The 18,926-nt window shown below is 48.9% G+C and overlaps 1 protein-coding gene across 4 annotated transcripts in view; it reads left to right on the plus strand.

The window, feature by feature from the left end:
- Nucleotides 1-1,231: 1,231 nt before the first annotated feature.
- Nucleotides 1,232-18,926, plus strand: part of CFAP65 (cilia and flagella associated protein 65) — a 33,191-nt gene continuing 15,496 nt past the window's right edge. For 3 of the 4 annotated variants that reach the window (XM_075756910.1, XM_075756912.1, XM_075756911.1), the window contains exons 1-19: nt 1,232-1,278; nt 1,784-1,858; nt 2,172-2,326; nt 3,017-3,119; nt 4,545-4,711; nt 6,179-6,378; nt 7,028-7,173; nt 8,269-8,491; nt 8,820-9,085; nt 9,566-9,766; nt 10,205-10,567; nt 11,578-11,715; nt 12,613-12,858; nt 13,268-13,492; nt 14,159-14,311; nt 15,198-15,363; nt 16,620-16,748; nt 17,596-17,821; nt 18,638-18,766. In XM_075756910.1, the coding sequence (XP_075613025.1) occupies nt 1,784-1,858; nt 2,172-2,326; nt 3,017-3,119; nt 4,545-4,711; nt 6,179-6,378; nt 7,028-7,173; nt 8,269-8,491; nt 8,820-9,085; nt 9,566-9,766; nt 10,205-10,567; nt 11,578-11,715; nt 12,613-12,858; nt 13,268-13,492; nt 14,159-14,311; nt 15,198-15,363; nt 16,620-16,748; nt 17,596-17,821; nt 18,638-18,766 (3,311 nt within the window). In that variant the 5' untranslated portion in view covers nt 1,232-1,278. Of the gene's footprint in view, nt 1,279-1,783; nt 1,859-2,171; nt 2,327-3,016; nt 3,120-4,544; nt 4,712-6,178; nt 6,379-7,027; nt 7,174-8,268; nt 8,492-8,819; nt 9,086-9,565; nt 9,767-10,204; nt 10,568-11,577; nt 11,716-12,612; nt 12,859-13,267; nt 13,493-14,158; nt 14,312-15,197; nt 15,364-16,619; nt 16,749-17,595; nt 17,822-18,637; nt 18,767-18,926 lie in introns of those variants that run through there. The other variant, XM_075756913.1, reaches the window with a different exon arrangement.

Consider the following 18,926-nt stretch of genomic DNA (forward strand, 5'->3'; position numbering starts at 1 on the left):
ATTAAAGTGATGGATGGGAGGCGTTCATCTCACGCCTGGCGCACACAAACCCTCCCTGGCTGCAAGAGGGTTTGTTTTGTTGCTGTTATTTATGAGGTTGTTTCTGCAGGAGCCAGGCACTCATCCAGTGCTGGGGTGACAGAGGAGGGGACACGATTGATGCCAGAGGAGTTGGGGTGCTGATTTATGGCTGCTTAGCTGTATGACTCATGTTGTAAACATTGACAAATGCCATTAAAGCTGCATCTCCTTCCTGCCTCTGCCCTGACACCCTCCCTGCGCTGCAGGATGTGGCCATCCCTGCTCTCCGCCATGCTGCTGCCTGTGCATCCCAGAGGAGCTGTCTGGCCCTCTGCATGGGGGACACAGGGGTACCCCCCTCTCTGAGGGACATCCAGGGCCCTGGGAAGATACAGGAGTGACCCACGGTGGTGGTGGTGCCCCGTGGGAATGATAGCCAGGACACCTGATGGGCCTGTGCAGCCAAGGCTCCCTGCCCTGTGTCTCTCTGCCCCTCTGCTGGTCTTGGCCCCATAACTGCTTTTGGCAACGATCACAACTTGTTATTTGTGCCACCGGTGCTCCAAGGAGCTCGAGGCGACCTGGCCCCGTCAAGGTGCCACCCATCCCTATGCCAGCACTCTCCAGCCTGCTACACCCCATGCCCCCTCGCCCCCCTCCGCATCCCCACCTCTTAGCCCCACAGCCTCCTCACCCACCCGTCCCGTGCACCCACATACTTCACGGCACCCCCTTTTCTGACTCACCTTTGCGCCTGTCTCCCTCCCTTGCACCCATCCTCATCACTCCTCGCCCCCGAGCTCTCTCCTGCACCCCTCCATCCCCTGCGCCCCTTCGTCTGCCACCCGCCCCCCTCCATCTCCCTCTGGTCCCCATCTGCCCCTGCACCCCCTCAGGTCCCCCCATCTGCCCCTGCACCCCCGGTCCCCCCGTCTGCCCCTGCACCCCCTCAGCTCCCCCGTCTGCCCCTGCACCCCCGGTCCCCCCGTCTGCCCCTGCACCCCCTCAGCTCCCCCGTCTGCCCCTGCACCCCCGGTCCCCCCGTCTGCCCCCCCCGGCCACTCCCGCTCTGCGCGTTCCTCCGCTGCCCCCTGGCGGCCGTCACGGCACCCGTCGCCGCGCCCCGAGCGCGAATTGACCCGAGGCGGCCGCCGTCGTTGCTCTGGGAGACGAGGACGCCGCGTCCGGTCCCCATGGCAACACGGGCCGGGGCCGGCCGGGACCCGAGGTGGCCCGGGCTCACCCGGGCTCTCGGAGGTCGGGCTGTGCTACAGGGAGCCGGACAGGGCTTGAGGGAGCTGGGCTGTCCGTGCGGGCCCGGGGACGGGGCGGGGCGGGGCGGCGGTGGCGCGGGGCCCAGGCTCTGCTCCCGGGGCCAGGTGGGGTTATAAAGGGCTGGGCTGTAGGGAACGAGGCCGTGCCACAGTCACCTATACAGGGCTTTAGGGGGTCAGGCAGAGCTATGGGGCAAGGCTTTGCTATACTGGTCTCTCTGGGGCTGTGCTATAAGGGCCCAAGGAGAGCTCTGCCACAGGGGGCTGAGCCGTGAGTGAGGTAGAGGTGATGGTGTGTGCTAAGGGGACTGCCGAGCACAGGGGCATTGTGGTCTGGCTAAATGGGGACACCACCAGGGACACTGCAGCCCCTGCAGGGAGGTGTGCCAGCCTGAGCAGTTGTTGGATCTCTGGGAGTGCCCAGGCCTTGGCAGAACAGACTGTCTGGGTGCAGGAGCAGCATATGTGAGGACTTTCTTGTTTTTCAGATGCTCGCTCAGGCGCATGGTGAGCCCCAAAACTCTGACTCTTTTCGGAAGCTATGCTGTGGCTGTGTCAGGAAGGTGAGTGGTGGAGCAAAGGCTGCCATTGTTATGGGTGGATTTACAGGCAGGGCAGGGAGAGGAGAAAACAAAAAAACCCTTCAGCCTTTGCTTTCCTCATTCATGACATCCTTTGGTATCTGTTGTTTGGGCTGTGGTCAGGAGGTGTCCCCTCTGGACTCCTGGAGCAGGGCTTTTGGTGACTCCTGGAGCTTTGCCACGGGTTGGCTCCTCCTGTCCTTTTGCCAGGGGCTTTAAGCCCCTAGAGAATTAGCTGAGTGATTTCTCCTCCCTCCATCCCAAAATGCTAATGTCCTCGTTCCAATTTCCCAAGCTGTCTACAAGAAAGGCAAAGAAGAAGAAAAGTGTATTCTGGGGCATTGAGGTGGCTGAAACACTCAGGTGGCATGGCTGGGAACTTGGAAAAGAGATGATCAAACATCTGATCTTGAAAAATGTTCATGAGAAAACCCAGAAGCTGAGCTACAGGTGTGTGGGAAGTTACTTTCTCCTTAGTACTACCTTGCTTTCTCACTGCATCTTCGTCCCTCCTGCTGTATCAGTCACGTTAGCACCTTTCCTCGGACTCATCTGCCCCCTCTCCCCTTGGGCTGTGTGCTGGAGACAGCGCGTGCATGCTTACATAGCAGGACAGAAACCTGCTAATTCAGATGCACAGCCCTTGTTCCTGGCAAGAGTATTTTAAATGAAATGCCTTTTTTTTTTTTTTTTTAATTCTGTTTTGCTGATACTTCTGTCTGTGAGGCATTTCCAGTCTAGTGAGATTTTAATTGTGGATGTATGCCAGCCAGTCAGTAGTGTGTCCTAAAACATTGCTCCCGGGAGTCCCACTGGATGCTGAGCCACTCCAGTACTCCCTGTGACCCTCCCTGCTCTGAAACTCAAATGTTTCTGCCAAATGTGTTTCGCTTGTGCTGCGTGGCCTGGGAATGTAAAATATTGTTCAAGGAAGGGGTAGGTATTTAGACCTGGGAATGGGTTTCCAGGACACCTGGGTTCTGCCCCTGTTTCTGCTGATTTGCTACCAAGGTACCCTTGGGGTCAGGTGTATAAAGTGCTTCTAATTGTGGGGTCTGGAGGTTTTGATTCTTTATTGTCTTTTCTGCTGTTTAACTTAACCACAGCTGTATGTTCTCTTGTTTTGATTTCATTATCTAGATGTCCTTCCACACGATTCTTCTTCACTGTTTTTCCACAGCCGATCACTCTGAGCCCTGGTATGTCCTTAACTCTGCCCATCATTTTCCGGCCCACTGAAAAGGTAAAGTGGCAACATCAAAACTGCTCTCAGTGCTCAGGCTGGCTTCCAGGGGGACAGTGGGCCTCTGCCTCTCTTGTCCTTTCTGATCTGTTTTCACTAGAATGAATCTGTCCTTAGGGAAGGTTCTAGCATAGAAAGACTGGGCAGCATGACCTTCTTGCTCTCTCCACATCCTCATCACTTGAGGGAGCCCTAACCCCTGACTTGTCTGCAGTGTTTGCCAGTAGTTATGAGAGGGATTCTTACAGAAAGCATTCCCAGTTTTCCACATGCTGCTTCTGGTAATGAAATCAGTAAGATAAGGTGCCTGAACTGTCCACAGCTGGCTTGATCCCAGGGAGCCTCAGCTGGGTGGTTTTAGTGCAGAACCTTGGGTTGAGGGACTCACTCTGCTTTCTTACAGGACACCCCAAAGCCTGTACAGTGAAGGGCTACTGATTTACTACAAGGGATATGTCAGGGCCTCGCTTCTTTTGGATGGGGTGGGATTCTTTAAGCTTCATTTTTAACAGCAATTACTCTTTTTGCCCTTTTCTTGATTTTTCAGCTTGTTTCTGGTGTCTGTCTTGGCTCTGAGTATTGATCTCTGGCTCTTGTCTACAGCTATACGTCTTTGATGTGTATCTCAGTCCTAGCCATAGAGCATAATCACTGGGTGGATTCCCAGTACCCTGCTCTCTTAGTATCATGGTTTTCTGATGACTGTTCAGTGTTCCCTTTATGAAACAAGCTGCTGGCCTTGTTCCATTTTCAGTGAATAGTTTGTCTGGACCAGATCAATCACTACAGCAGGAGGCTCCCTTTCTTAGAGCAAGGACTGTGTGTGCTGCAGTGCCCAAGGTCTCTCCTTACCTGTATAAGTAGTACTCAGGAGAGGTGATGATTGGGGAGAGTGGAAGATGTGTATCTTGCAATTCCTTCTATCTTAGCTGGTTAGCAGATGTCCTGGGGCTATTTGTACACAGTGCTGTCAACACTGCATCTTTAAGTTGTATGTTATCCGCTTAGGCCTCTAGCTGACAAAGCACTTAATCAAAGACTAATATTTCTATGCTCGTGGAGCTCAAGGAGAGGTTGTACGTGCTTCAGTTAAGCTGAATTGAGAGCTTGAAAACACTGAAAGAAATCCATCTGCATCAAAACAAATCAGGTGAAATGAATGTGGTCTCCAACTGCTCCCTCTGAAGGTGTTTGTGTGTTCCCTGACAGAGTGAGGGGTATACCTGAGTACCTTACTCACTGTCTGCCTTTTCTGAGCACTTCATATGCTCTCTGTCCTGCACAGAGGCATCCCCCGGTGCCTCTGTTGCTGATGGTTTTTTCCCAATGCTCTCACAGAGGTGAAGGTGATGGGTGTTCATGGGTGGAGCTGCAGTACCTGCAAGATGGAGCCTACCTGCAATCTCTCCTTGCTTTTCTGTGCAGAGGGAGTATGAAGACAGCATCTATTTTAAGAAGGCTGAGGGTGAGTTCTCTGTCACCCTGCGTGCTACGCTTCCGCGCCCCTGGCTGTCCTTCCTAGCTGCTGTCCAGTTGCCCATCTGTGCCGTCCACAATGTCACGGAGACAACGTTCCCTGTGCGCAACATTGGGTGAGTAAGACGTGGCTGGGCAGATCCTCTTCCTGTTTTGTTAGGGGTTTTTGCCACCTTCTTGGACTCTCCAATGAATACAACTTGTTTCACTTGTTATTACATCTGCTGGCTGCCTTAGAGGAGGCAGAGGTCTGCCGCTTGCTGAGGTCACAGTAGAAAAGGCAGCAGAAATGGTAGAACAGGTCAGATCTCACTGTGGGCACACCTTGGCACCTCACATCTATCTGTTTCCAGCATATGCTGAGAACCATTCATGCACAGGAAATAGTTGGACCAGCATGGTGTCCCATTGAGAAGATCCCAGATCCACAGGAGAGGCCTGGGCTTCTAGCTAATCAAAGGTAGCCTGCCTAGCGTGGGCAGGGAGAGATGATCAACCAGCTGGAAACATGTTAGTTTTTCTGTGACTTGATCTCTCTTCCCTTGGCACAGGAATGCCATAGGGATGGCAGTGGAACTGCTGGTGCTCAAGCTGACCTCCTTCATTTCAAGGCAGGCAATACGTAAGTTGGAGAGTCTCTCCAGTGCCTGCTCTTACGTTTGTGGACCTGCCCAAAGCAGTGGCAGTATTCTGTGGCTTGGACTCATCATTTAGGAGCAAATTATGCTCCCAGATACCAAGGACTGCCTTATAAAAATAAGGAAAGGACAGTAATTCAGTCAGTATTGTAGAAAGGAGTGCAGTGAAGAAGTTCCTGGGTAGGAAGGAGGTGTACTTCCAACTACTTACAGTGAGAGCAAAATAACCTGTACTATTTGGAAAGTGGCCGGTGCTCCCCAAAGCAGTCAGCTGATGTGGTAGGAGGGTAGAAAGGACAGAGGGCATATCTACCTTAAGCAGAGCAAGGTATCAGCCAGAAACCATTTCAAGTGATTTGTTCTCCCCTAAGAGAAATCATTTGTACTGACTGAGGGGTCTAGGATGGTGGAGGATATGGATAGTAAGTGACACACAGCTTGGAATTGATGAAATATAAAAAGCTGATGGTATGTCATGCTCTTTGCACAAATCAACCAAGAAGAGAGAGTTCTGGAGAGCTGAATGAAGTATTAGGAAAACAGCTCAGTCCTCTCTTCTCACCTGGGTGTATAACAGAAGAACAAATGTTCATTTGGAATTAAGTAGTAGCAAATTTAGTTACAGGACAAGCAAATACTTCATTCGGGAGCTGATTTGTTTGCTGTCACGTGATGAAGCTGAGAAACTTTATGGCCATTAATAAAGTTCTTAGATGTAATAGCTAAGATTCATTAAAGTGTGAACAGAGCATTTGCAGAGACTAGAGACAAATTGCTTCCCAGCATCGCATATTTAGCTGGATGCATTAGGGATTCTGCCATTCAACGTTGGTTGCTTCACATCCTAACTGAATAACCAACCCATGGGAAAGGTCCATCCTATGCGTGATTGCACAGGCAGCAAAGGAACCATCCATCTACCTAAAATGTGTCTCCATTTCCTAGTGATTGTGTTACTGTGTTTGCCTGGGAGACACCAAGCCCTTTCTACATGATTCCCGACTCTGGCATGCTGAACCCAGGTGCTGAGTGTGTGGTCAAAGTGGTCTTCCAACCCAAGGTGGCTGCTGTGTATGATGTGGCAGCAACATGCTGGTTTGGAGGTGAAGAGAAACAAAAGAGGACTATTCAGCTAAAAGCCCTAGGTGAGTCTATCTTGCATGTAACACTGAAAGAAACGTGTATCATCCCTAACTGTGGAATAGCATTCCAGGGAGGCTGTGCCACACTTGGCTCAAGTCACTGATGAGCCAGTGAAGACCATGGTTTGAAAGTGGCCCGTGAAATTCTCTAATATACTATTGTCAATTTGGAAGTGTGGTCTGAAGAGACAGTAGAGACAGAAGGGTCCCACATGCCCTGCGGCATGGTTTGGCCAAACTGGCATTTCTGGACCCTGCTTAAGAGGGGAAGAAATGAGATGAGTTCATTGGCACAATGCAAAAACCTCCAGAAACTCCTGGTCTTGTCTGCACTCAGTCTCTCCTGTCTGTCCCTGCTAAGGAAATTCCTAAAGCTTTCTGGCTGCAGGCTAGAATAAGCAATGGTTTCATTAGCAAGTCCTTGCCTGAAGTGCCTTATACGGCCACTGACAAACAAAAGATATGACTCTCAATTTAGTAAATTAGGGCTGGAAGGGAGCTTATTTGGTTCAAAGCAGGGCCATCTTTGAAGGTAGATCCAACATCAGAGTTACCTGAGGTTGTTCAGAAACTTGTCCAGTTGAGTGTTGAATATCCAAGGATGGAGATTCCACCTCTCTTTCTTAACCCAGTATATAATTCCCTTTAACAGCCAAATACCCCTATCTGCGGGTGAGTGTGACAGAGGAAGAGTCTGAAGGTGTACAGCCTGGGAAGTTTCGGGATGTGCTGTGCTTTGGATCAGTGCCAGTGGGCACAACTGTGGAGAAGTGTGTAGAAATCCTCAACATGTCTGTGGTATGTGAAGAGGGAGACCACTTCTTGTGAGAAGTTGGCATGCTGGCGTGTTTCCCTGGGGTATGTGGTCTTGAGTATGTCCCTTAACACTGTGAAAATAACCCAAGTGGGAGTGTGAATAAAACAGAGATGATGAGCCTTCTGCTACCAGCCAGGCCACTCACTCTTGCCTCCCAGCTACAGTGCTAGAAACATATCCATTTGCAGCATGGTATGGCAGTTCCCGCCTGCTTCCCACTGCGCTTGATCCAGATCAGGCAGACACTGCTGTCCTTAGCACCCTGCAGCTCTCCTGCTCACCCTGGACAAGCCCATCAGTCCTGCATGGCAGTTGTGGCAGTCTCAAATTGGGATGCATGTATCTCAGGCAGCTGGTGGATCTTCTGGTGGGCTTCAACCCGGTGAATTCCTCTCAAAATCAAGAGGGCTGTATTTGAGCACCTTATTCTCTTTGCCAGCTCAGCCCATCACAGCCCCATTAAAAGTTGGATATACTCAGAGACCGATGACATGGACAACAGCAGTGCTGGCTTGTCCACAGGCTCTGCAACTTGGGACTGGCAAAGACACAGTCATTTGTTGGATTCCTATTGTTCACAGTGCAGTGGTGCTCAGCATCCCCAGGCAAGGATCAGTACCTTCTTTAAGGGGTTTGAGGAAGGTGTCAGAGCATTAGTCGTCTTTGTTGTGAAAAGAAAATCCCCAGACAAGGTGGGACACTGGATGGAGGGAAATAAGTTATCTGCCTGCATGTCCTCCTGGTCACAGCAGTCCTTAGGCAACTTTGGTCCTTGGGGACACCTTGAGCCATTCTCCCCCTACCAGGAGGGACACTCCAGTCCCAGAGATCACCAGGACATTTTGCTGCAGCCCACTGACTTCTGAGCGTATGGTGGGAGCTTGCTGCTAGCTGTGTTCCAGCAGGACAGGGTTGCAGAGGTTTGCACAGCATTTCTGTTCTGGGCTGCAGAAGCCTTGGTGTTCTTGGTGGTGGTCAGGTCTGCTGAGAACTGCAGTTCTTCACTGATTAGTGTCCTACATTCAGAGCCATTCTGGCTCCTGTTGGCTCCTTTGTTAACCTACTTCTTATTGCAGGTAGATGCACCGTGTAGAATAGAAAAAGCAAAAGACCCTCTGCTTCGAGATCATGTTTTCTCCTGTGATGTGTCCCACGGTGTTGTCCCTGCCAAAGGAAAGCTGGTCTTGTGCATACGATTTCAGCCACAGACAGTAGGAGAGCACAGTACCGACTATTTCACTATCGTATCTGCTGGATGCCTCCTGCAGACTGTCCTGAAGGTGGTTGGCTCATGTAAAGGTACTAGAGTGAAAGTCTTCCTTGTTTCTTCCTGTCTTAGTGCTGCAGGGGAAGGGCAAGTGCTTGGGGAAGGACTAGGGGCTGTCACAGCCCTCAGTCATATACGTACCTTCTGCTGAGATCCAGGCTGTCCCTGGTGCACTGTTTGGGGTTTATACTTGCTTGAGACTGTTGGAAGTGAGTGTCCAGCTGTGTGCTAGGACTGGTGGGTTTGCTGATGAGGTGACTGTGGCTTGGGAAGATCAGTTAAGTGCAGCAGTGGTTTGTGGCATGTTGACAGAAATAGCAATGACAGCTCCAGGATCTGTCTTGCATGTTGTTGTGCTAGGTCCTTTGGTGTCCCTGCACCAATATTCTGTGGACTTTGACTGGATCAATCTTGGAGAAAGATTGATGCAGACGCTGAAAATCAGCAACATCTCAGATGTCTCGGCCTATTACCAGTTTGATATTGATGGCAGAGGGAGTGTCTTCTCCCTGGATCGCCCCTGTGGAGTCTTGGAGGGCACAACAACACTGGCACTGAAGGTCACCTTTCAACCTACTCACCCCATCAGCTATCACCGCAGAGTGGTGTGCCTTGTCCACCATCAGGTAGGAGAAGCAAAGGGTGGTTTCACCACTGTCATAGCTCAGAGGCCTCTTCCAATGTAACCCACCAGAGCTGGCCTCTCTCACTTAGTAGTCCCTGGAAATCTCTTTCCATTGCATTTCCATTTTCCTGGGCAGAATCCCATGCTGCAGGCTCCTATCAGCGGTAAAGGGCTGATGCAGACAGGCAGTCAGTAATGCCTACGGGTGGGGTGAGGTGCATCTTCAGTGGCTCTTGTCCATGTAGGTCTCTGAGTTAAATCTAACCGCACAGCTGTGCACTGAGTGCCTTGAACTTTCACTCAGTTTCAAGAAAGTTCTTGGGCCACATGAAGACATAAAGTAAATGGCAGTCTAACATTGCAGATGCTAAGCCTTTCCCAGACATGGTTTTGGAAGTGAGGTACTAGGATGGGGTAACTCTCAAAAAGCAATCACAGAAGGGCAGTTTATTTCTTAAAATAATTTCTGGTATTTTCCCAGGAACCCATGTATGTGGACTTTTTCGGTACCTGCCATTCGGACACAGATAAGCCAGCCATCCTTCAGGCAAGACATCTCTCCTGGTACCGAACCAACATGGTGAGGGGACTCACCTTCTACCCCCCTGATATCCTGAGTGTGATGCTGAAGGATGGGAAGTTGCAGATGGATGAAAAGGGAGCCCTTACGCTGCCCCCTGAGGTATGAGCTGCGCTCCCTGGAATCTAAGGTACTCCCATGCTGTTCTCTGCAGATGTTGGGCTTCTGTTGCACAGGCCAGACAGATCTAGAAGGACTTGCAGGTGACAGACTGATTTCTTTAGTAACTCTGCTGTTAATGTTCCCAGCACACACTGACACTGTATCTGTGTCAGTTGGGTCTTACCCAAGCTCAGCCACTAAGCCACTTTCTGGCTTTAACTCAATCACAGGGTTGTCTTTTGCCTCATGTAGCTTCAGATTGAGGACTGGCTTACAAACAGTAGCCTCCTTGAAGCCTAGACTTTGAGCTGTCCTGGGAACTGTTACTCAAGTGCATCTTGCTTGCCCTCTTGCTCATGAAGCAGTCAGGACTGTAGTGGCTGATGTCTCCCACAGGCACACTTCCCCTGCTTACATTGAGATGTTTCCACCCTGTAGATCCCTCAGGACAAGCCTCCCAATGAATACTGTGAAGCCAACTCCATGACTGAATATTTCTACGATGGCGTAAGCAGCGACCTGGCCTTGTTTCCGCCTCATGTTAGCGTCAGCCCCAGGGAGTATGATTTTGGTTGCTGCGTGCCGCTCCACAAGGTAGAACCGCTTCCTCTCTGTGTCACCAACCACACCAAAGGAAAGATCACTGTTGTCTGGACTCCAAACGACAGCAGTGCCTTCCAAGTGAACCCCAAAATCTGCGACATCCCACCTTTGAAGTCTTCAGCCTTCCGTGTCCTTTTCCAGCCCACTCAGCTGAATAGTCTCTATGCAGCACAGCTGGAAGGTTTTGCCTTCTACAAGGTTAGTAGGAATTACTAGGACCAGTTTCCAGAGAGGGCCTGGTAAGAGACTGCAGGCTAAAGGCTTTTGGGGGAGTTAAAATTCAAATAGATCCTTTTATTTTGAGTTCGGCAAACTGATATCTTTACTAACTCCTTTGGCTGCTGTTTTGATTCACTGGTGGGTTAAAATTTCTCCTTCACCTGCATCCTCGCAAAAATAAATCAGCAAAGCAAGCCACAGCTCATGCATATAGACAATTACACTTGTTCATACCGCTAGCGAATGTGAAGTAATGTACACCTCACTGAAGGAGGAATTGCTGGGAATTACTGCACTACTAGCATAGATGGGAGCCTGCACAGGGATGGTTGTTGTGGCCTGGGTGATGGGCAGTAACTTAGTTTTTGTCAGCCCTCCATAAGTAAAGCTGTTGAGGGCACTGTACATCACTGCAGCCTCTTCTCCTATGTGCTGTGGGATTTACATCACACGAGGCTGCAATTGCAGGAGGTTTAGCACCCAGAAACTTCCTGGCAGGTAAGAAAGTCTTCATTGCATTGTTTATTACTCCTTGCATTTTTTCCCTTCTGAGCCAGTGTGGAGGATATCTAGGAGTAACCTTAGAGTCAGGAGTTTCTTAGGCTCAGGTAAAGGATAGATGATTATTTTCAGTGACTCACTGTTAAGAGCTAACTTTAGCATCTGCAAGTATCTCAAACTGCACTAGACTGTCTGTAGACCCTCCTTCCCTAAGGCTACTCTCATATTATCACTGAATAGCTTGGATAGGTCCTTCTGCTTGAAAGTCACTTGGTGATCTTTTGGGTCTGAAATGTAGCTATTTGGGAAAGCAGCACTCACGTTCCTCATCCAGCACTGGTCAGTCCTTCTTCCCAGAAAAAGTCAATTCCTCAGCCCAAGGGATGTCACTGAAACAAACTGCTGCTTGTGATGGGACATGCACTCGAGGGCACCTTGCCACACTCCCTTCCCTGATATGCTCTGTTCTGTCTCTTGCATGCCTGCAGGTGCTGAGACACTACAGCAACATTGAAGAAGATGCCACCATCTGTCCATCCTGGTGCCTGACTGTCAGGCTGAGAGCGCATACGTATGAAGCAGAACGGGAACACTTCATCCCACAGTACATCCTGGATGTCCCCAAGGTTTGTAACTGATCGACCTTTGGATCTTTGCAGAGATGCTTAAGGTTCACCTCTGAAGTCTTTACCTTGTTTCCCATTGTACCATCCTAAGATGTGGCTTAGGTGGTTTCTGATGGTGTGGGGAGTCCTGTTTTGGTACAGAAGTAGGAAGCTTTTTCTCCTGCATTAGTTTCTTAGCCTCCAGTGTGTAGAGGTTGCATTGAGCATCTCATTAGCTCTGAGAGGGAAGCTTTTGGGACCTCCTTCCTTTCTGTTTAAGTGAACATAGGACCTGACAAGGGTGCCTAGTCCCCTTCCAGGAGCCTCAGACACTCTGCATGCGTTTAGGCAAATGGAGGGCAGCACACAGAATCCACACTTATGGAAAAGAATTGGTTGCAAGGTAAAGTGGAAGTTTCCCCAACTCTTCCTGCTGTTTCTGTAGCACAAGAAAGTATTGTGCCTATGAGGTAAACTGAGATCTGACCCTAGGAAGTAGGAATAGTTTCGAGAACCTCTTAGAAAATCTCCTCAGCTAGTTCAGGACGTGCAGCCTGTATCTGATGTGCACGTGCATTCCAGCCTGCTGGAATTCTTAATTCAGGAGGTCACTATCCATGCAGAGACTGCAGCTCCCAGCAAGCAGCTTGCTTTTTGGATGAACAGAAAGCATGGCATAAGTAGCTTTATTGGTCCCATGAGCTTATGAAAGATGAGGGCCACTGTGGGAAGGGAAAAGGCCATAATTTGTACACCCTTGGGTGATTTCCTCTCTTTCCTTGGAGAAGCAGTTACAAGGTTCTCCATAGACTCAGGATAGTCCCTGTTGGAACCTGGAATTCAACATAGTGAAAGCTTTTTCTTTAAGCTGGTTTTCTAAACCCAGTGCAAACAATCCTTCTTGCTTATCTCCACCAGACTTTTCCTCCTGTGGCTCCTAACACTGATACCTACTGCAGTATGCTGCTCTTGAACACGGGCAACTCATTGATAACCTTCAGTGTGAACCAAGCTGCTTGTCCCTCTGTTTTGCTCAAGCCCCGCTCAGGACACGTCATTCCAGGAGGCCACCAGATTTTCTTTCTCTCCACTCACCCAGTTAACACAGTCTCACAGCAGCATGTCCTGCCTTTGCAGCTGAACTCTTGTCCTGGATACACCAAGGTAGGCAGAGGGAAGTATAAGATGGTGACCAAGGTTTGTTCCTTTGTAGTCTTCCCTTTTCACAGTGACTTGCACTGTGAGCCCTGTTATATCTCCTAATGGTTAGTTTGGATTTTTCTCTTTGGAAATAGGAATGAAGTAACATCTAAGGTGGGGGTGAACATTGCAGATAGAAGGTGCTTGTGCTGCCAGACATCTTGTAACCCTTGTTCTCTTGTGTTTCCATCTCCTGGAATGTGTTATACTATGCTTAGGGCCCTCCTTGACAGCACAACCTAAAGTCCTTCCCCCTCCTCCTTCAGACCTATTTTTTTCTTGCTCCTCTCCTGGAAGAAGCAACACCTTTGCAAGGTCCAGAGGTAGCTGAGACTTCTAGCTAGTGTCTGTTACTTTTCCCTTAATTCCACAGGAGATTGTTCTCCAGAGTTCTGGGGAGTCCCTTCTTTTGCTCTTAGAAGATGATGGAAGTCTTTACTTCAAGCCTGTCTATATAGGGACCTCCTCTACACGAATGTATACCATAAAAAACTGTACAAGACTACCCATGGTCTTCACATGGAAGATCCATCAGTCTGACAGCAAGATCTTGTCTGTCAGCCCCACTGCAGGGATCCTTCAGCCCTATGAAGCCATGGTAAGTTCAAGTTCTACCAAAGTTGTGTTTTGCTCTCTACAATACAGATGTGGAGTGTTTAAAGCAGAAATGTGAGGGGTTCCAATCACTTGGTCATTAATACCAAAGTTGGAGAATACCAGTCAGTGTCTTAGCTTGGGTTGCTAGCCAGCATCTGCAGCCATGCTGGTTTCTCTGATGTGGGTTTGCCCAAACATGATGACATCCTCCTTGACTACAGGACCAAATGGGTCTTAAACAGGCACTAGATAATGCCCAGTCCCACCCAGGGTATCATTAGCACAGCAGCAACTTTGTTGTGCACCAGGAGATGTTAACAGAGGACAAATGAGAGCATGAGAGGGTTTATGATACTCTTCTGTTCTCCCACGTGTAAATTCAGGTTCTAAACTTCTACTGTATTCCCTGAGTGCTTTTTGAGAGTAGTGAGGACTAGCATATCTCCACAGCCTGGCTTTGAATATCTGAATGTGCATTCCCCATATGAACCTTTGATACAGGCAGAGATGATGGAGGATTGAAGTGACAGTGTCTCCAGAGTTGTCTGTAGAGGACTAGGTTAGCCGTAATGAAGGGGCTGTGCATTGAATGCAACTGTTGCGGTGTATAGGCTTGGCTCTGGTCTGGACCTCCTGTGAACGCTCTCCTTTTCTCTTGTGATTTCAGGCTCAGGCATGGACTTTTAGTCCTGACAAGGAGGCGAAGTATCTACTGCGAGCTAGGGTGTTTGTGAGGAGGAAAAGCCCAGACTCCACGTCTCCCAAAAGTGTCTGTTATGCCTTACGAATTGTTGGAGAGGGCTCGCTGGGCACCATCAGGGTAAGAAACTGGGGCCCACTGGGTAGTAGGAGGGATACTAGGGTGGGATGGGAGTCTTGGGCTTCCCCTTTTTGCACAATCTGTACTGGAGACAACCAGTAAGGATTTATAATAAAATTCCCAGACGTTGCTTTCAGTGGAGATGACAGAGCTGATCCTGGCAGCCTAATGGCAACAGCATGATGTAAATGTCCTGCCAGTTCAAATGTGACCTGCCTGAATCCTCTGAGATCACTCTCACGTCCTCTGTTCCAGACTGAACTGAGCAAGCCATTTGTCTCCCAGCTCTCTCCTCTCATTCTGTCTGCTCTCCTTCGTTGTTTCTTCTGTCAGTCCAATCTCAGCAGACCTGACTGTCAAAGTTGTGTGGCCACAATGTAGGTTTCCTCCTATTACCTGCAGATCTGTGCAGACACCTTCATTTTCTTAAGGAATCAGAGCTAATAAAATAATACTTTGTAAGTCATCATCAGTCGCGTTGGACGGATGGGTAGAAAGGTCTTAGAGGTATTTAGTCACTATAAATGGCATGCAAGTGTATGACTGCCCAAAAGAGAGGGGGACTCTTAATGCATTCATGGAAGGACTGGCAGACAGAGCTCAGCCCTTGTGCCAAGTGCAGCTGGCCAGCTAGTGTCCTCACAGTCCCGAATGTGCTCTAGCTTACCCAGCAAGCAGCCTAAATAACAGTAGGACAAAGCATCTGGAGGACAGATTGAGCCCCTTGCAGCCCTGTTAAAACATCTTCCAGGGCATGCTAGGTCCTACGCAAAATAGGGAGCCCTTTGCACTGCACTGTGTGTGCCAAGGGATCAGCATGTGGCTACACTCAACCGCTACGCTCGATGTGTAACAGTGACCTTTGCACGGCGGGTTTGAATTCCAGGCACTAAAGGAGCACCTGGACCTTGGAAATGTTCTGGTTGGTGACCTGCAAAGCTGCGGTGTTGTACTGCTAAATGATGGCGTCTGTTCTCTGAAGTACATCCTCAGTGTGGAACAACGGATCACCGGGCCTTGTGACCCCGAGGAGGTCTGCAGCGATCCGCTAGGTACTGTATGGGAATTAGCATGGGGTGGGGCATTGGCCTTCTCTTTTCTGCAAAATTGTTCTAGTGTAAATTTGGAGGTTGAGCTCTAGCTGGCTAGCTTGCATCTACTCCCTTAAGTGCCTTAAGGTACCCACGTTTTATAGGATAGAAGTATGCTTGAGAAGACATGAGACAATCTCCATGTGTGGGTACCACTTGTGCTGTGCAAGTGGTAGAAACTTTTCATTGTCATGTTAACTTTGCCAAATCTTTCTCTGGAAAAATAAGTAGCTTCCTGTTCCCATCACTTGATCAAAAATATCTCTGCTGTTCTTTTGCTTGAAATTTGTGTGTGTAGTTTTGAGGGGGAAAAAAAAATAAAGCAGGCAAGTTTTTTTAGATTTACTAAGGACAGAAGAAAATGGGTTTTGTGGGCTATTAGATTATTACATTTTAAAGATCCAACTTGAAGCACATATAATTAAGTAAGCTGGAATAGGGGAGAAGAAATTCTCTCTGAGTCTCCCAGCATCTCCACTTACTGAGCTCCTCTTACAACCCAGTGGTAAAGAGGCTACCCAGACCCTGGGATGTACAAAGAAGATAGCCAGGAGTCACAGGGGGTTATGCCACCAAGCACAGCACTGGTAAAATGGCAATTTTTAATCCTGTCTTAGTGCTTGCACTTTGCAAAGGATGTGAAGGTGCTTTGCATGGAGGCGCACAGGTGTGTGGAGGGCAGCTGTTGAAATAATACAGACAGGATATGCACACTCTCACCCTGTGTGTGACTGATTTACGTCATCTTGTGTGTGCTGAAGGAAGAGATCCCTCAATGATTGAGAAGTGTCTGCTCCTTTGCTTAGGGATTTGCTACAGGTGACTATCTCTTCTCTTGCTGGAAAAAGTATAACCCACAGCCTGACAATTGAAGTTAGATCAGTTTGGACCTTAAAATAAAATGCAAGAGAGTTAAACAAAGGAGCTTCCCAGAAGAAACAGTGGAGCACAACCCTTAGCTGCCTTTCTAGAGGCCCTTCTTTGGGGAAGTTTCCTGCCCCTTGCCTGCCAAAGGCAGTGTTGGGTGCTCCCAATGAGCTGCCTACAGTCGTAGTCTAGGAATCCCAACTTCAGTGCCTGAAGCTGGTCCTAACAATTAGATACAGGAAGGCAGTGGCTTGCGTGCAGGTAGGCTTGGGAAGCTGTGTGCTGAACACACTTGGTGTAAGAGAGATCAGTGATGCCAAGACCTCATTATCACCTCTTTTTTCCTACAGCTTTAGAGCTGGAACACTCTAGAGGGACAATCCCTGCAAGGTCAAAAGCTTTTGTCCGAATAACAGTCAGGCCAGCCCGTCGGCTGCATTACACCTGGTCAATCAAATATGCTATTTGCACACCCACAGGTGAGAGATGGGTATTTTGGGATAATCATTCCCTCCCAAGTAGACTGTGCCATAACAGGCTGAGCTGCACAGTTCCCAGTGTATGAGTCCTGCCTGAAGAAATCCCTGTGCTGAGCAATTCACCAGAGCCAGATCCTATGTGCTGTCTCATTTTTGCTGCACCTTTTGGGGTCAGATATGATTGAGGCACAGATGGGGAGAGCTCCAAGCTTCCTGCTACTGTGGTCACAAGATTTCCTGCTCCTCTGCATGATCATGGCCTTTTACGGTGTGTCCTGAAACATACTCTGAGAACTTCACACAACTAATCCTATGCAGCTGGGGTCCTGGATTAGTCCCTGTAGGAGAAAGAATGCAGTTGAACTAGAAAAGGCATGGAGAGGGGCAACAGGGACGTTCAGAGGTGGGGAACGCTGTACAGTTAGACTAGCTGACTAGTTAGACAAGAAGCTTCTAGCTTGGGAAGTGGATAACAGCAATGCCACATGAAGACAAGATATAAAGAACTGTTTATGATTGTCAATGTGTAAACAAGAGGCATTTCATAAAATGACTAGGCTGTAGGCTTAAATAAAAAAAGGGGGGTTTCACATAGTACAGAACTAAACGGTGTAAATACACCGTTGAAAAGGATCACGTTCATAGTCTTTTGGTGACATCTAAATGCAGAAGTCAAGGTACAACTAGAAGTCAGTGGTTCAGAGGTTTTCTGAAGCTGCCAAAAAAAAGACTATGTACAAGTCCTCTTCTTTCTTTCTGTGGTCTGGGTAGAGCTTCTCTCCATTTTCCTGTCCCAGGACACCCTTAATGGTGCATGACTACTTTTTGGTGTTTCTTCTCTCCCAAGCTACAGATCTCACGAGCACAAGAGAGGAGCAGCAGCCCCTCTGCTGCATCGTAGCAACAGGCATCTACCCAACTATCTGCATTGCAGATGCCTGTTCAGCAGGGAGTGCCAGTGGTATCAGCAAGTTGCACCTCTGGAAGCTCTTTTCTTTGGACACACTGAATGAATACTTGGACCGAGACCCAGCTCCCAGCGAGCTCACCTACAGAGTTCCCACAAGGCACAGGTGAGATGAGGAGATGGCTCAGAAGATTTTTTCAGTCCCTCACAAGAGCCAGAGATGCTGTGGCCCTTGGCCTGTGTTGCAGCTCACTGCTGCGTGGCACTTTTTTATTCCATCCTAGGTGCTGCAGGCAGTTGCTCACTTCCACTTCTCTGCTTACTCTCTCTAGAGAGGAGCCACAGAAACAAAGAATGATTTAACTGCAATGGACCTCTAAAAGATTCTGGCCTAACCCCTTGCTCAAAGCAAGGACAACTAGATCAGGTTGCTCAGGTCCTTGTCCAGTTCAATGCTGAATATCTCCGAGAACAAAGAAACCACAGTTTGTCTGGGTACCTGATTCCAGTGTTTGACCCCTTTCATGGTAAAAACATTTTTCCTAGTATCTGATTGGAATATCTTGCGTTGCAACTTGTGCAGTTGCTGTCCCTGAGCTCTGCTACATAAGGCTGAACAAACCCAGGGCTCTTGGTCCTTGTAAATAATGTGCTTCAGCCCTCAACCATCTTGGTGGCCCTCCACTAGACCTGCTCGAGTATGTCACTGACTTCCTTGTACTGGGGTGCCAAAAAGAGGCCTCAGCTAAGCAGGACTGTCTTATGCCACTCACTGTCATTAGGCATATATAAAAGATTTTTGGGATAAAACCAAAAGGCCTGCCTTATACCCAGTATCCTTTCTCCTAAGAGGGCCAAGAACGTAAGGTCAGAGAAGAATTGTAAGGAAGAGACCCAGTATAGAATGACCCTTTCCCCTGTCATACCCTACCAACCCTTCTTCCTATGTCAATTCAATCTCTTCTTTCTCTCATGTGACCAGCACATGCTTGATCCCTCCAGTGTACACCTCTCTCTCGCTGGATTTCAACTTTGGGGCTGCCCCAATAGGCTCAGAACCTACACTTGTGATGCTTCTGCTGGCAAACAAGGGTGTGGTGCCTGTGGAGTGGTAAGTGGTGTTTGCTGGAGCTCAGCCTTCTTTTTGGGGTCTGTCTGGGGGTATGGAAATGCTCACAGAGGCCATGAGACATTTGCAAATTAATAGGGTGGATTTTGTAGATGTGGCTTGTGTTGTGGAGCTGCGCCTGAGATCTGTTGGTGGGTCTGGG

Source organism: Balearica regulorum, chromosome 6 (assembly GCF_011004875.1).
Source record: "Balearica regulorum gibbericeps isolate bBalReg1 chromosome 6, bBalReg1.pri, whole genome shotgun sequence".
Lineage (NCBI taxonomy): Eukaryota > Metazoa > Chordata > Aves > Gruiformes > Gruidae > Balearica > Balearica regulorum.